Source organism: Pararge aegeria, chromosome 1 (genome assembly GCF_905163445.1).
Source record: "Pararge aegeria chromosome 1, ilParAegt1.1, whole genome shotgun sequence".
Taxonomy (NCBI): Eukaryota; Metazoa; Arthropoda; class Insecta; order Lepidoptera; family Nymphalidae; genus Pararge; species Pararge aegeria.
This window is the reverse complement of record NC_053180.1, coordinates 10,716,815-10,734,682: the sequence shown is the minus strand read 5'-3', so window position 1 is coordinate 10,734,682 and position 17,868 is coordinate 10,716,815. Positions and strand designations below refer to the sequence as shown.

The window sequence follows — 17,868 nt, the reverse complement described above, 5'->3', positions numbered from 1 at the left end:
TAAAATGAACCTAATCTTTTTTTTTAAGATAAATAAACTTTGAAAAGGCACGTCAACTTTCCGTACACTGTGTGTTGCCGACGCAATACTCAATAGCTGGTGCGTTGTGTCATGTGTGCGGCGCACACACCAACTATTATGATTATTGCTGTCCGCATTAGATGTTTCACATCAATATCAACTAATTTTTGAAAGTAAAAATTAAACGCAACAAGCTATAATCTTAAACGTCAATGTCAAGTGATTGTCAGTTGTCACATGCATTTGTCATTGTCAATGTCTTCAACGTAAAAAATGCAAAATATTCACCAGTCAGTCAGTGAGCGCGGTTCATTTACTCGGTATTACTTGTCCGCGAATCTGTGATATTTATTTTATTTAATAAAGCGGTACTTGCATCTGCGCCATAACCTTATAACAGGGGAATGTAGATTCCCAAAATAATTTACATATATATAGGTAACCGTAGCCTGTGGATTGTTCAAAATCAGTCGCTGTCTACGAATCTCACGTCCTGCCTGGCCCCATGCACTGATTACTGCTTCCTTACGAAATTATGGTAAGCTTCTGCAATTTTAATTATAATTAGTATACTTAATTAAATAACATTATACATGCTTAGCCTTTATTACTCTTGGGAAGGTTGTTAACTCAAATTATAATTTTAAGTTGCATGTTAGTAGGGCTTTCGTTAGGACTCAAGTTCATTCACATTTTTATTTACGATTCCAAAAAAAGCTCCTAGTGGACCACCTGCTGCTTGTTTTGTTGCTAGGTAATAAGTTAAATCTATATTCAATCTTATTCGAATCTGATAATAGATTTATTCAACATAGCGATTATAATATTACGTTAGTATGTTGGCATAGACATACTTTGTGTGCAATTTTTTTATGTATGTTTATATATCTTCAATTAAAGCTGCCTACCCATTCGTAACTGTTGACGTAATTTTTCATTAATAAACAAAATTAAGGGTTAGTTGAGCATCAGTTAACAGTATGAAATTATCTTTAGTTTTTGTTTTTGTGAGGTTTATAAAGATTTATATTTCTCTGTAAGAACAAATTATAAAACATGGTCATCAATTCTCATTTTGTATAGTCCCTAACAATGGTCCTAATTCTTGGGACAGGTCATGCTTCATTGAAGCCTTTGTTTTGTATCATTCAAGGCCTTTGCTTAGAGGATTTGGTTTGACACTCACATTAACTTATTTTTGTTACCACTACATGGATAATTTGAGAATCACTGTGTTACGCTTCACTATTAAGTAAAACATAGAATAATACATAATCTTCTCATATGACTTACACCTCATGATCCACAGCACAAAACTTTCTAGGAGAGCTAACAATATTTTTACTAAGTCTTAATCGCATGTGTATTAAATTTATTAAAAGGCATGTCCCACAGATTCCCCTTTATGAAGTCAGTGTTAATTCGTGAAATAACCTTGACATAGATGTAGATAAATGTTGTTGTTGACTTTCTTATAGGCTTATTTAACCTCTACAACTTTTTTTTATAAAAAACATACTTAACATAACATTTATACTGAACTCATTCATGTGCCAAATGTACAATACAAAAAAAATTACCAACTTCGATTTCAGTGGTCTTGTTTTAAAAGTTTATTTATAATTTTGAAGATGAAGATATTTTGCACGGACCACACTTAAAGAGGACATACGCATTTTACTCAAACTTCATTGTAAACAGTTGAGTAAGTGTTTCACCATTACTTTGAGTAAATTGTCTGTAATCTACTTGGGCAGCTGGTTAATGATGCAGTCTAAGACGGAGGTAAAAGTGCTAATCTAGGAGTGATCTGGTCATCTGGTTCTTGAACTATATCCCTTATCCTACTCCAATATTGCTTTATATGTATAACTTTCAAAACGCTTAATTGAGCAGAAATTAATCTCTGTCCAAGCTCTACTTGAACTCATTGTTGAACAGCAACAGGTAGGTATTGGTAGGGAACTCATAGTGGCGATCGCAATAAATTATTGGCAACAGTCAACGTGACATTGGTAGTTTGTGCCCTGCTCAGTGACTGCCCCAAGAAGAAGTGCTTTTTTAAACCGAATCACTACACATCAATATTGGTAGGTACACATACGAGTATATAGGTACACTAAGGGTGTACAGTACTTGTCGAGTTTTCGAACCCTATCTTTCGGCATGAAGCGGCGGCCACTTTCCAAACGCGCAAACCATTTGAGCCCACAAACTATATGTATTACTTACGTAAATTGGAGTATTCAATAATATTTATATAAATCTAATAAATAAATCAGTAGGTATGCCTTAGTACTAATGCGTGTAAAAATTAAATATATATTTTGTTCTTTGATAAAAACATTAAATAATATAATATAGCTAGAATTTATTATTAAACCAAATCGAAAGTAGCTATTCGTTAATTAGCTTTATCGCTTATTACAATTATACGTTTTAAAAGCACCTAGGTACTTATTAAAAATAATAATGACCGTCAGTAAAGTGAGCCTTCGATATGAGATCGATTGCATATTAATTATGTAAAAAAAGTTATAATTATTATTTTAATTAAGTTTCTGGGTTTCATAATTAAGCTCATTCTTGCATTTTCTAAGAATATTTTAATCATCAATAGCCTATAATAGTCCACTGACCACTGCTGGGCTAAAGGCCTTTAGCCTAGTCTCCTCATTTGATACTCAAAGGAAGAGGAGGGGTGGTTTTCTGATCTGTTATAACAACACGGGAACGCAAAGAAATTGTTAAGTTAATTGATATTCAATAAAGAATCACACTACTCACATATTCTTTGTTCATAAAAGTGTATCTTCTCAAGCAATAGGCGACGTTTTCGCCAACAAGTGCAAATAAATTCCTGCGATAAAAATCTTACGAGCCTTATTTTTCCGCAGAGTAGCCGATCAAACTATCCCAACTAACTCTCTTAGTAAGTTGCTTCTCCTCTTTCCCAATTCCAAGTATGTTTAACTAAGCCAAAATTCTAAAAAAAATTCCAAGGTCTTATGATTCCAAGTAAATAACTAGAAATTGATAATATTCATAATAATATGTGTGACATTTCAAAGGTTAGAGGTTTGCCCGTATTCTAGTTGTAAAAACCGGCACATGACAGTACATTTCCGGTTGTCCATGATATGTGGGCTAGGAACATTATTCACCGCTTCGAAATTTAAATAACTAATACCGGTTCTGCTCAAACATACGGAAAAACAAGAATACTGCCAAAGCAGAACGATCAATATTAATATTAAGTAACTTTTCATTAATAATAAACTCCAGATCAGTTAAAAGTTGGTGAGCATCTTGACAGTCAGAAAAGCAGAGTTTATATTCTCGAGTCAAATGCAGCCTGTAGCTTTAAAAGATCGTCTGTTTATCATGTTATTTGTAATTTTAAAGATGTGACCAACGAACAGAATCAATTGGCAGAACAGAATTGGCGGCTTTTTCGCTGCTAAACGATCTCTGTCAAGCAACTATGTTGCGAAGGACTTGAGTAGCAGCGAGAAAGGGGCAACCCCCGTTAACTTACGTATAGCAATTAAATAACATACATACCTATTTATCATCACTCTCCAAAGGACAGAAAGACTAAGTTTATGCTGTAACGATTCATTACATGCAAGGAATAATTACCTGGACCGACGGCTTAATGTGCTCTCCGTGTCCTGGGAGCATCAAAAATGTTACGAAAGTTCAAAAACCAAAAAAAAATAAAACATGAAATGCATAAATGTTATAGAAAGGTACAGCCTCTAGCCTTTTTAACTATTGTCTTCAAATTAGTAAATAGTACGTATACTTTCGGTTACGAAACTTTATCGGCTTTCGATGATCGAGACACTGAGACACGTTCATTTACAGACTATAAGCAAGTGCAAAATAACTTGTGCGATCGAATCTGATAACACATCACTGCGCCCTGTAAGCAATTGCTATTTATACTTTGCCTATTAAATATTTCTTGTTCCTTCGTGAAAACCTTTACAATACCCAGTAGGTAACTAATAACTCATACTTACATGCTAATGTTTCATTATAAGGACAACATTTTTTGCCAAATTTAGGTAAAATATTTACTCACGCGATCCTTTTATCACTATATTAGTATTGAACTACACTCCCTCTTTGCTGGTCGATATGTTTTAATATCCTTAATTCATGAAGTACCTAATGGATTTATGTGATTTTTTTGAAAGGATATCATACGAGAGGGTGGGTCAATCAGGAAGAATGGCCGGGTTACGGAGAGCCGACGCGCGCTGGTAATTTTGTTTATGTGGCACTTCGTGTTGATTTAATAGAATTATAGATACAAAATTTCAGTCCTATCTGTTTGTTTTCCCCTGTTTGGCCTCGCAGGAGGCGCCTTTAGGTTCGATCTCTTGCTTATCGACTCCCCTCTGACTTACTCAACTCTTAAAAAGTGTAGCGAACTCCGGAAGAGTAACTTTGGATAATTAAAACCAAAAGTTTCTTGAAGCCCAAAAAATACTATTGGTTTATTAATATTTAACATACTGCTATTGCTTTGATCAGTCTAGATAGTCAAACAAGGGAAGAACAATAAATGATTTAGCTTAGGCTTTTAGATTAGCTTAGGCTAAACCCTTTTTAAAAGAAGAAGCCATCTCTTTTATTTAGACTAAGTATTGAAAGCAATAGAGTTAGGCATTAAAAGTTGGAGGATGATGGTATATTTTTTTATTACACCAGTGCTTAAATGCAATCACATCTGACGGGAGGTTGCCATAGAATATCAAGTACATGAGGGTGTAGATACGTAGATATTTGAGATAAGTAGATAGGGTAGATAGATAGAATAATTTAATTGCAACAAAAGTCAAACAAACAATACAAGAAAACAAAGACAGTGCATAGTGTTAGGGTGCAACGGTTGCATTTTCACTAAAAGTCATATTAAAAATAATAATGATACTGAAATAATAAATGAGGAATATTTTTTCATGTTCAATGAATGAAGTACCCTCAGGGGGACCTGAGGAAACTTCATTTAACTAACTTTATGACCTCCTGCCCCTCCTGGTTTCACGTTACAGAGCCGGGGAATAGAAAACTTTTGATTCCAAATAGTTATGTGTTGGTTCTTGTATCAGAAACAGAAATTTAATCCAGATGAAGTCGCGGACAAAAGCGATTGGTGTATAAATAACTTAGTAATATTTACCATTCAGTTAGTTATGTCTCACCGGTCTGTTTAGCGTCGCAGTAAACCTGTTTGGATTGACTGACGTAGTGGATGGTCGTCTACCTCTGCAGTGGCAATGTCATGTAGGTACGTGTATTGGAGAAGGCGGCGAGTAGTTGTACTTGTAAATGCAGTAGCAAAAACTAGCCCGGAGATGTGAGACGGTGCCGTTGACTAATAGGAAATTGAATAAAAAATGATCGATCCAATTTAAAAAAAGAGATATACGTAGGTAGTTTATCCTTATAAAATTCGTCTGCAATCCTTTGCAAAATAAATAACTTTCCGATGCCGATAAATTATTTTTTAATAGCAATCAATCTCCGTCGATTTTTATGATATCTGTTTCATTTGAAATTTTATTAGTTGTATTATTTAATATTTGTAGTAATTGTTATTTGTAGTTTCATTTAAGTTTAATGAATTTGTAATGTTAATGAAAATAAAATAAATTTCGTCAGTTTTGGAGATCATACTCAGACTTTCCACCAAGTTCAAACGTAAACTTTCAGTATTTCATTGACTGCGGGAGACTAGAAAAGTGCAGACAACCTTTGTGGGGCTCAGTATATGCTTTTATAACATGATACCGAAGGTAATATTAGATTTATCGTTACATAAGTTTAAAGAATGTATAAAAACACATTTAATACATTGAGGTTACTATACTATTGATGAATTTCTTAATGACAAGGTTGCCTTGCATGAATTTCTTTATGACAACGCAAGCCACTCCGCTTTCATCTCACACACATAGATAGAACAATGATTGTTAAATTGTAAAATGATGATTGTAAAGAGCAACTGCTGAGTTTCTTGCCGGCTTCTTCTCGGAAGAATCTGCCTTTCGAACCGGTGGTAGAGTCACTAGAAACACTTGACGTTTAAAAAGTTCTTATATTAGGCCTGCTTGAAATAAATGAATTTTGAATTTATAACTGCTGTAAGGTTGATTTAGTTTTTTTTAAACCATTTCAGTATTTTAATTCACTATTTTTTTTTTTATGTGAAGTCAATATTGTTCCTATACAAAAGAGTTACGTAATCAAAGTCAAACAAAGCTCAAAGAAATCATTGAAATGACATTAAAAAGACGTGTCGAATTGATCCTCCTCATTTGAGTTAGTTAATTAACTCGTATTCAAATCAACAGCGACCGCTGCCTGGTGGTGAGAATAGTTTTTGTTTAGCTCATTAGTAGTAATAGTAGCTCATAGTACTGCAAAAATATCTTACATTATAGCTTTGAGCCTACTAACGAGATAGATATCCGCCTTGTGAAAAAATGTAGAGTCAGTATTTCAACCCTGAAGTGTTTTTGCTTGAGCGATTAAGTCGGTCGCGAGTTTGCCATCCAGAAAACTTAATACTTTTCAAATGCATTTTGTATATATATATAAAGCTAGGCGGTTTCGCGTGACTTGAATTGTGAGGATACTATTCAACTTCCACTAAGAAGCTAGTTCTGGAGAGTCGAGTTTATAATCATAATCATTCTTAACGTATAGTGTTCCGCTGGTCACATACTCCAATGCGGGCTGTCGGGCTTTGCTGTTTATTCTCACATGTTAGTCATAATAACTGGAACAGACGGCTTAACCTCTCCGAGGCACGAGGGTGACATATCGCCAATTCCTCAATAAACCCTACCGACAGACAATCCCAATACCTAACAATATGTTTTACGCCCCGGTATTGGATGAAAGCAGGCGTAACTTTGAGGTATTCCATGATATACGAGTACAATGAGCATGAAGCTTAATTTGTTATACTCCTCGATAAAAGTTCATTTTCGCGCACGAGGAGTATAGCAAGTCATGTTCGTTGTGCGCCCCGGAATTCGAAGGAACACCTCGAGGTTTGTAGTCCAAACATGATTATTTCTTGAGTACATCATCAGGGGAAGATAGATAGATAGATTGATGGATAAAGCCTTTATTGCACAAATTAAAAGTGAAAACAAGAACTAACAAAAACAAAAAAAAATACATAGCAATATATATATATATAATGCGCAAAGGCGGTCTCATCGCTTTAAGCGATCTCCTACAGACATCCCTTTATGGTAGAATGAAGTTAAGATAATGGACGAAGTTAGGGAGAATGAACGGAAACATATAAAAAATTGATATAGCACGCTGCCAAGTGTCAATTATTGCGCCCTTTTAGAGAATTCACTCTTCTGATCAGTCAATAATTATTATTGAGCACTGGAATAACCACACAATTACTACGGAAAAACGTGACACCACTTTGTCACCATTATTTACCACTAATCTTGTTACGGACGTAGTAAAGATCATGATAGAATTTCAAACTTAGAATAGGATAATACCTTTGGGTATTGTAGTAAGTGTGGTATGCTTTGTATCGATTTCATATGAACTGTGACGATGTTCAACGACCGAATTTGTACCAATACATAATTGGATTGAGCCTTGAAGTTGTTCAACAAACGTGTTTGATGCTTGTTACGTCCGACTTGAATAATTGCGTGTTAATCCACATTCAAAATTCATTTAACAAATGCGTAAGTGAATTTGTGTTTATATTTGTTGGTTTTTATGATTCGAAAGTAGTAAAACATAAAGAAAATGTGGGACCCAATGCAAAGCTCGAGGATATAGAGCTGTAAATAGGCTTTAACTTACAAGTGTCAAAGTCGACATAACATGAATTTTCATTTTAAAAGAGTATTAAGAAGAAACCATACCACTGCCTCAACTAAAGCTACTGGGCTACATATTTAGAGCTCCATAAAGAGTTGATGTTGTAAAAAGTGTAAAAAATCTATGTAACATGAATCGTCGCAATTATTCACTCAGCATTGCCATTGCTTGTTATTGCTCGCGGGCGTTGATGGCCGCGCAGGTATTCTATGCATGTGTGTGGTTGCCGTTAGGAGCGAGTGGTAGGGCCTTGACCTCTCTGACCACCACTGACTCACCAACTACCTGCATCTGTACATTTATAGCATGGCTTCCTAGCTGAGATGCAAACACGTTGACTGTCACACTTGTATATTATAAGTTCCTGGAGCTTTCCAGGCCCAATGGTATTTACGTATACATTTTCCGGTCTTAAAGCTTTTCAAGCCGTTCCGGTCTGTATTATAATATATATGTACGATTGTCAATACTGGTGTTTGGAATCAAGCTACAAAGTGAAAATTAACTTTTTAATTTGATTACTAAACTTGTATAATTTGTATCATTTTTATAGTAGCAATACCACTCCGTAACCTTGATATGAGTACATGCGCTTCGTGACTTGAACTATTGAATATCATATAATAATGACGTATGATATGGGACGCATAACATTAAATATGTTTAAGAATTAAGATTGTAACGACGCAAATTCTCATTTACTAGCTTTGTTAATGCCGACAAAGAAAATTGTTAAAATTAAGGTTTCTTACGTAATTTAATAAAATTACCAACAGCGATCGTGACAGCTTAGTCCTCGCCAAAGAAGATTGTATAAACTAAAACTTTAAACAACACAAAATATTTAGTTACTTAAACGAGGTTCACAAATCTTATTTAAAGATGTGTGTCCAACTTAAGAAATATTGACAACTTTTATATTTGTGTATTGCTTTGAAGTCTGTCAGTTTAGTTTCGTATTTGAGTTCAACCAAATAAAAACTATTAGTTTCTTCGCTAGAACGACTTGGTAAACAATGTAAATGATTGATCATGATAGGTTGATAATCATTATCAACCTATCATGGTGTCCACTATTGTGCTGATCTGATGGGATGCTAGCTAAGTGCGGATCACTAGACTTCGCAAGCCTTTGCGAAACCTATGGAGAAATCAAGCCGTGCAGGTTGTTTTCCTTACTACTTACTAGGCTATCTCTGTATATGTGTCACAAAACCGCCAGAGCCTCTGTTACTAATTTCTAGAATTTCCGGACGAGTTGAGTATAATAAAAATTCACACTTTCCTCTTATCATGTTTTTCCTTTGTTCGTTGGAATTAATTATCTAAAAAGTCGTATTGTACGACAATGTTTTGCAATTTTCTATTGTTTATGGCAAGGTAAATTACAATAAGATGTGGCGTGCTCGAATCGGAAAGGGGATTAATTATCAATTTTATCGTGATATTGATCAGTTCTTACAGTTGCGTTCTCTGACTTATGTCTTGTGGTTCATCCAGTTATTTCGCCTTATCAGTGAATCGTTTGGGATGGGCTCTTTAAATTCCACTACAAAATAGCTGTTGCCTGCAAACAAACCCAATTAATAGTGGCAGAGCTTTAGTGGCAGAACTCTCCTCTGGGAAAGTATTAATTGAAGGGCGCGTCTGCCGGTTCAATAACAAGCAAGTGCGGCTTAACACCTACTTACGCCTCAAGTTGATAGACACAGGGCGATACGTTGCAGGACGTGTTCCTTGCATGCACTGTTTAGAAAAGCTCTGTTTATAGGCGATGGTTTTCCACTTACCATCGGGTGGGCAATCTGCTTGGTTAATTATTACTTTAAAAAATTTTCTGTTCAACCTGCCATAACTATAAACCGTTTAAAAAACACGTTGGTGAGAAAAGCGTAAAGCGAAAGCTGGTTGGTGATTGCAGTAGATACTACAGAGGGCGCTGCTGCCCGTTCTCGGTTATGTTCCCTTAGTCACCTCGTACGACACCCGCGGCAAGAAATGGGGTGGTGACAGATGTATTTTGATCCGTCGTCACCACATGGCATAACAACGATTATGAGTCGAATTCTTAACGTTTTTCATAACCAGGCGCTCATTCATACTCAGGTCAAGTGATACGAGCATGTCTGAAATAAAAAATGTGAGTACTATTGCTTGAATACAAGTAACCAAGTAACCTGTATATTCCAAAGAAAAAATAGAGTACCTACCTACCAGCTATCTAATACCAGTACAACCAGTCAAATATGAGTTAACAATCAGCTATTACGATACTCAATTTAGTACTTATTACAGTTCGGCTTCATTGTTCACATCGCCCACACTAAATTTATGTCTGCAGATATTTTGTACACAATTTATACAAGCGGCGTTGTATGTGTAGTGAAAGAAATGGGAACTTTAACCCAAGGTTAATACAATACTACACACCTTTACTACACACATGTACACATTAGCTATCTTTAGTATCAGTAAACCAAAATTCTTATAGCAGGTTCGATGTTTTTATCATCAACATTGTCCTTTAAATGTCCAACTATATCTCATAGGGTAAAGGATTTTAGACTATATAGCCACTATGTGGCTCCACTACGGGGTTGTGGGCGTAACGATCATTGTCGCATGTTTATGGTGATAACTGGGAACGAACGCTTAACTTGCTTTTGGAGGTACAGGCATGTGCCACGCTTTTTCCTAACCCAGGGCAGTCACGGTAAGATTTTAAGAGAAAAAACCACAATCGAACAAAGGAACGTATTCCAAAGTCAAAATTGGCGACTACTAGACCAACGAGGCATTCATATAAAGGAAAGTGCGCTTTTATTTCAAGTAATTCTTATTTTTTCGGATAATGAACCATCGTAATAATTGATAAAGTTAGAATGGAGCTTATTCTGATTACGTCAACTAGTTTGCATTACTTATCCCCCACCTTCACTCCCTTTCTCCGTTGTAACAGTATCTACTTGTTACATGTTAAAATAGGGGCAATTAGTTTGAAACGATTTTTGGCGATATTACTCCATGTCCAGTCAATTCTTAACTTATCACAAGCTCGTTCGCTCGTTGAAGTTCTGTATGAAGATTTTCGGTGATTAAGGATTGGAACCCCTCGACGGCAAGTTCATACAATAATTGTTCATAAAATCTAGATTGGTTTCGTAGACCCTATTCATGGTTTCGGTTGGTAATATTTCGTTTGAGGGTATGCCAGTTATATTAAAACCATCACACCCCTCAAAGGTATCTACGCGAAATCGTACCGGAACGCTAAACGGAGCGTCGGGACTAGCTATGTTTGAAGCTGCCCAGCCCAGACCAAAGAAAATTAAGAAATTATAAATATCCAAATTGCACTGCCAGGAATCGAACCCAGGTGGTAACCCACGGCTAAAGAATCCCAAGGGACCAGACCAGTGAAAATCGATCGAACCATCTCCACCAACCAATCCCACTTAAAACCACAGCGCTCACCGCTGCGTCAAGGAGGGTGTTATATATACTATACAACGTTTAAATGAAAACCGAAATAATACTTCACAGGCTGACTTAGAGGTACATTATGTACTGTCTCTGAGACTTATCTGAGAAACCGAAAACCTAATAGTTTTTTGAATAAACCATTGCCATAATTTTTACTGAAAGAAATCAGATACAGCCTTAGGGCGGGTAATTAATCAAAACACATGCATCACATGCAAAATTAAAGTCGTGTGACTCCTGTCACTTTAATGGATAAGCGTCGCGTAGGATAGGTACTAAGCGCGCGTGTGGGTCTTTTATTTTCAATAGGGTTGTCATAAGCAAACAATAAGAATGATTGGAATTAGCTTGCATGCAAAAATAATTAATATGCTTCTTTTGATTTAATATTTTTACAGGGTGATTCCTTATAAAATATACTTATGCATCCTTCAACATTATTTCGTAATTCGGTTACACGTTGTATGTGCTAAAAGCGAGTGAAAAATGTAATTTAATATTTTTAAACCTTGTTAATGGTTTTAACTCTTAACTGTAATATTCTAGGAAATCGCAAAAAATTTCGTTAGTTTCACTAAGTGATAACTGTTTAAAACCGTTTATTATGAGAATGACTCAAAAACCCCTGCGGGCATCTGTGTTAGCTGAAATGCGAAACTATCTGATAACATGTTTAACATTGACGATGTAACATCGCTGTTAAATGTTACAATTAAAATTTCCGTTCAATCATATTATTATGCACATATCTTTTTTATCGCCATGGGGTAAAATTTGTTTCCAACAAACCTTACGAAATAGATATTGTTATGTATTGGTCTTCGTTTAAATGCCTGATTCATGATTTGAATGATGAATTATTATCAGCCCAGCGTTTTTTGTTTCACTTTCATATTCATGATTGCTTTCTTGGAATTGATTGGCTTCCAATAACAAACATTAGTCATCTAACTTATATATCTGTTATCCCTTTATTTCCATTTAATCAAGACAAAAGTTGTACAAAAGTAAACCATTTATGAGACTTATTTAGAGCCTAAAATTTTTCTGATTTCAGTCTTTTTTCTAAACCTTCGAGGCTATTTAGCTCTATATCGGAATCTATTATTATTTATGGTAAATATATATTCATCTGATTAATATATGAGTTAATATATCTCTTTAGGTAAAATGTATGGTACCTAATGTTTTGTCGCGCAAAGCTTAGAATCTCAAGGGACCAGACCAGTGAAGACATTACAGATATTTCCGGTCACTTAAATTCCACAAAAATTAAAGCGTATTCAAATTCATTTTAAGTTTCATCTCATGGCTTTTCTGTTAAAACTCTTAACGTAATTATAAAATCTTTTAAACTTTATCCATATGTTCGTATTATTTATCGTAAGTTCGAGATTTATTCATTAATTTGATAGACAAAAAAATATGAGTGGATATGCATCAATTCTGAGATAATCCTGTATCAATGATTGTTATCATTATTATACAAAAAAACAAATTGATGTCTGAATCGGTACTTGCGTTGCTTGTCCGTTCATCGTTACTTATGTATATAGGTAATATTTTAATCCTAAAAATAGTACTGGTTCTGGTTTTTCGTGCATTTAAGCAAGACCTTGTAGGTAACTACTTAATTGTTTTTGTTAAATTTCATGTTTTTTTGTTGATTTATTTATCTCCAACGTTTCTGACTGCAATGTGATTGAAGTTTCTAGATACTAAACGTGGCGGGTTAAGGATATATTTTGTTACCCTTACGACGCTTCGCAGTTCGATGTTAGAAGGTGTGGGAGGTACTGAATTAAATAGTAATTGAGTACCTTTGCTCTCCGAAATGGGTCTTGTAGAGAGAGGCAATCTTGCGACGATAATATTTCAAAATTGCGTTCTGCCACTGCTAATTTTCTTTTTACGTTTTTTTATACGTGATTTGAAAGGAATATAAAAACTCAACCAGGGCAAGTAGTTTTTAAGATTAATTATACTAAATACCCAGATTATTTTTTGAACTTGCAACAGGTTTGTTGAATTTGTTGTTTTTGCGAAACCTTGTTGCGGCCTCTATAAAATCAATTAATTTACTAAAACAACTAATGAGGATTCCGTGTTCAGCATCTTGCTAAACAAGGGTATGTTTAGGCTGATCGTGACCGAGTAATGTCATGATCAGATGAACCTTGTGCTCGGTGCAAGAGGAAATACAAGAAAAGAAACTCCGGTTTTTTTTAAAATTCTCGATGGAAATTAATAGACGAAGGTTAGGTAGGTGTGAAAAGTTTTATTTGCTTATACAGAATGAAAATTAGATATATACTCAAATACCGCGGCGTTAAGTGTTAAGTGTAAATTTGCTGCGTCGCTAACGCTAGTTATATTAATCTACATTACTACGATAGTGAAAAGCGGTGATAGCCTAGTTCTCTAAATTTCTTTATTTTCCATTCCGTACCACCCTATTCACCTTGCTGTTGAATAAGTATTCAAATGGATTTTTAACAGGGTAGGCATAGGCCGTAAAGGCTACCAACGACCAAGAAGATTTAACAGTGAAGAAATTAGATATCAATGTTCAACCCCAGCGTCTACCTCTATGGTGATATTGACAGGAAGAAAATGGAGATATCTCTGTATCCTGTATAATGGTATCCTTGACACGCATACCTACGGAATGTGATAATACCTATTACACTGTAATATGGTCACGTTTGCGTTTTTATTAAATAAATGAACGTATGTTAAGAAACTCGTGCCTAACGTCTTATATTTTTATTTACCAAACAAATAATATAAACGCTGTGAAGGTTTTGAGTTCTCAATGAATTACGAAATGATTGTCATAGGATATTGAGAAAAAATATTGCATATATGCTATCCATTATTCAAGGATAAGGACGGGTGTTATTGATCACGGCGATCGGTAGGCGTTTTTAACTGAAAAGCAAAATTAACTAGTCATCCATTCACCATCAAATTTATTATTAGGTATTAGAGAAATCGGCTTAAGATAATGGTTGGAAATTGAAATAAACATCATTCCTGCCTTATCGACTATGGATGAAAACTATGTAAATTAATAAAAATCTTATTTTGCAAATTGGAAAGAGGCTTAAAATCAAGTCCAAAGGAGTCGGTTACAAACATAAACATTCAAACAAACATACAGGTGAAGCTAATACAAACGTGTAAAAATAAGTCGTTCAGCATTATTACGTTGATCGATATAGCACAAATATATCTGTATTTTTCAGACGCGATCGTGTGAAATGCTGTTTCCGGTTGGGTCGACTGGTTGATCGCGATGGGCGCTATAGGCGCGGGCGGTACTTTGCGGCGCTCGCACGCCGCCGCGCTAACCGCCCTCGCGGCGTTGCTGCTGCTTCTGCTGGCAAGACAAGCGCCCGCGCCGCCGCCTCGCCCCCGACCCGCACTAGCAGTACCCGTCGCTGCAGATGTTATGCCACCGTCGCAGCCGCTCGCTGACACGACGAAACTAGAAGCATCTAAGATAGAACCCTCCAAGATTGAGTCTACGGTAAGTCTCGATAAATGATTCATGATCATCAATATCCTATGACAATCCACTGCTGGACTGAACCAGGGACCCACAGGGAGGGTTTGCCCATAATAGGGCGTATATTGACGTTATCAAGTCTAGAGAAGTGTAGTAACGAGAGTAAGAACCTGAATTCCTGACAAAGCCTGATGCTGGAGACCCTAAGTGTTGGCTGTAATGGTGATCCCGCGCCGAAAGCTTTGCAGCCACTAGACACAGCTGTATAGCGAGTAATTTGAACCCTCTACAAATGACCTATATCGGCATTAAGCATCATTTTGTTGATATGATGATATATATTTATAATAACCTCCAGAAAATGACTGCCGGGGGGTCAAGAGATCGGGATACTTGGTATTTGATTCTTAGTTCTTCGGCGCACACTAAACACATTAGTATCTATACTTTTCCCACTTTTCCCTATCAATAAGGACAGCTCTATTAACTTCTTACTTTATACTTAGCTGTTACTAATTGATCTGGAGATTTTGGATTAGATGATTGATAGATAGCCGTATGTTTAGAGTCACTGGATATCCTGAAAACGCACCGGTGCCCGGGTATCCACCAAGCTCTTGAGGCTAATCCGAGAGATCGGTTTCCTTACTTATCCCTCTTGCGTCTTTGAGAGGCACAGCAGTTTGACCAAGATTTTGTTTTCCTTGGGACTCACTGAAGACGAAAAACTGCCCCGCACTGATACCAATTGGCATATCAGTCTATTATGTCTCATTTACTTTGTATATTGTATGGATGAAAATAAAACGTCGCAAGTTTTAATTAATAAGCATATACAGTTTAACTTGATGATTACTATTACTATACTTTTATTTATTTCATTCCAGGTACGCATTGTTCCGCACGCAGGCACATCAGTACGCAACGTTACGGCAGCGCCCTCCGCCGCCCCCACAGCTGCAACGCCACGCCGCGACCCGCGCGTTGTTCTCACGCGTGACTTGTACGTGGCAGGACACGAGCAACCCCACCCCGAGCTGTGTCCCGCGCTCGGTGCACATTTGCGCTTGTTAATCTTGGTCACATCAGCGCCGTCCCATTCAATAGCCCGTGATGCTGTTCGACTCACATGGGGGCACTACGCCGCGCGGCGCGACGTCGCTTTGGCGTTCGTCCTCGGTTCTCCGCAGGAATCCATGCGTGCCGCTCTCGAAGCTGAAGATGCATTGTACGGTGATCTTGTCATCGGACGCTCATTCGATTCATATTCCAATCTGACGCTCAAAACATTGTCGATGCTAGAGTGGGCCGATACTTACTGTCCGCGTGTTCCGCGGCTGTTGAAAACCGACGACGATATGTTCATCAACGTTCCGCGTCTCTTACGCTTTGTGTCAACGCACGAAAACGTTACGCGCACTATTTGGGGCAAAGTAGTGCGAAAGTCGTTGCCAAAGCGTACAATGAAATCAAAGTATTATGTCTCTCCACTGCAATTTCCCGGAAAAGTGTTTCCGGATTTTGCGACAGGTCCCGCATACTTGCTAACGTCAGACGCAATAAGACCGCTTTTAGAGGCTGCCCCAAACGAACCTTACCTGAGACTCGAAGATGTTTTTATAACGGGCGTACTTGGGGCACGGTTGGGTATGAAGCGACAACACGTAGCAGAATTTTATAATAAGAAAGTAGCTGCCCACCCGTGTGCCGTGCAACGCGGGATTGCCATACACATGGTGCAATACCATGAGCAATTCGACCTTTGGCGTAAGCTGTTGGACGGAAAAACGAAATGTGCTAGCTAGCGCCGATCTCGTCCGTGAGATCTTGCTCAGTGTGACGTGGGAGTTCACGTCTAATCATTTGGAATCTCCGAGAAGCAACTTGACTTTAATGTAAATGATACCCTTAGTATTTATTAAGTTAGCTCGAAAATATCGCACCCGTGCGATATATGTACATAGGTACATATCATCACAAATCCTTATTTGATTTGATTACCGTTTAGCATGCGTTAAACAGTGAAAGCAATGAGAAAAGCGAAAAGGTTTGACATTATTAAATGAAATATATACTTTGAATTAATAACTATGCGTTCTGTAATAAGCAAATAACTTTCTGTGGCTCCGGTCAAACGTGTGCGATATTACTAGACCGATAGGAGGATGCAACTGAAGGAATATCTGAACGAAACAGAACAAAAGTTCATACATTATCTGTGCATCTCGTTATACCTACTCCGTGTTTAATTATTTTTTATATTTACTTTACAATTTTTGAGCTCTCTTAAAGATCTGCTTTTTATTGTAAGAATAGAAATATGGTAGAGTGAAATAGAGAACTGATAGCAGCAAACAGACGCAAATAAGTACCCAAAAGTTATTACTGACATGTTGGTTTATGAACTTTTGCTTGCAAATGAAATTGGATCTCATTTCCAGGAAATGGGGATTGACAGACTTAAAACTTAGCTCCAAAATCGACAGGCTACATCATTTTCTACCGATTTTTCACGTAGCTAAACCAACGATCCATTAATTTGGCTCGAAAAGTTTGTAAAGATATTAAAATTATAAACAAAGGCTCCTTACCGGACCGAAATATTTTCTATTTAATCAATGATACAATTACCTACTCAATCAATGATATTAGTTAAGTAACTATAGTCGTAAAAATGTAATAGGCCCGTTTTGACATTTGTGCAAGACCATAGAATGTAACTTGGAACGAAACTGAAAGAAACAAAAAAATAAAAATCAATTACATACAGTGTTTTAAAAAATACGTAAATTTTTTTGGGAAGTTAAATAATACGAAAGAATATATCGCGAGTATTCTTTTTGCGCTTACTTCATAGTAGCATGCAATTTAAAATTGTTGCGAAACGTTCCGAAAACAGTTACGTTCTCAGTCTTTTTTTTTTGTATACTAGAGCTGTAACCATTTTTTTTACTGAATATCGAAATGAT

General features: G+C 36.5%; 1 protein-coding gene across 1 annotated transcript; it reads left to right on the top strand.

Moving 5' to 3' along the window:
* The first annotated feature begins 330 nt into the window (after window positions 1-330).
* LOC120626918 (beta-1,3-galactosyltransferase 5-like) lies at window positions 331-16,930 on the top strand. The gene is made up of 3 exons (XM_039894724.1): window positions 331-559; window positions 14,637-14,920; window positions 15,787-16,930. Exons 2-3 carry the CDS (start codon window positions 14,687-14,689, stop codon window positions 16,702-16,704), a joined length of 1,152 nt encoding a protein of 383 aa, XP_039750658.1. The 5' UTR covers window positions 331-559; window positions 14,637-14,686; the 3' UTR covers window positions 16,705-16,930.
* Window positions 16,931-17,868: the final 938 nt, after the last annotated feature.

What these genes read in the sequence shown, in the direction of transcription:
- LOC120626918 (XM_039894724.1), top strand. Translation starts at nt 14,687, where the DNA reads ATGGGCGCTATAGGCGCGGGCGGTACTTTGCGGCGCTCGCACGCCGCC. An exon ending in CCTCCAAGATTGAGTCTACG is followed by an intron (nt 14,921 to 15,786) that starts GTAAGTCTCGAT and finishes ATTTCATTCCAG; the next exon opens with GTACGCATTGTTCCGCACGC.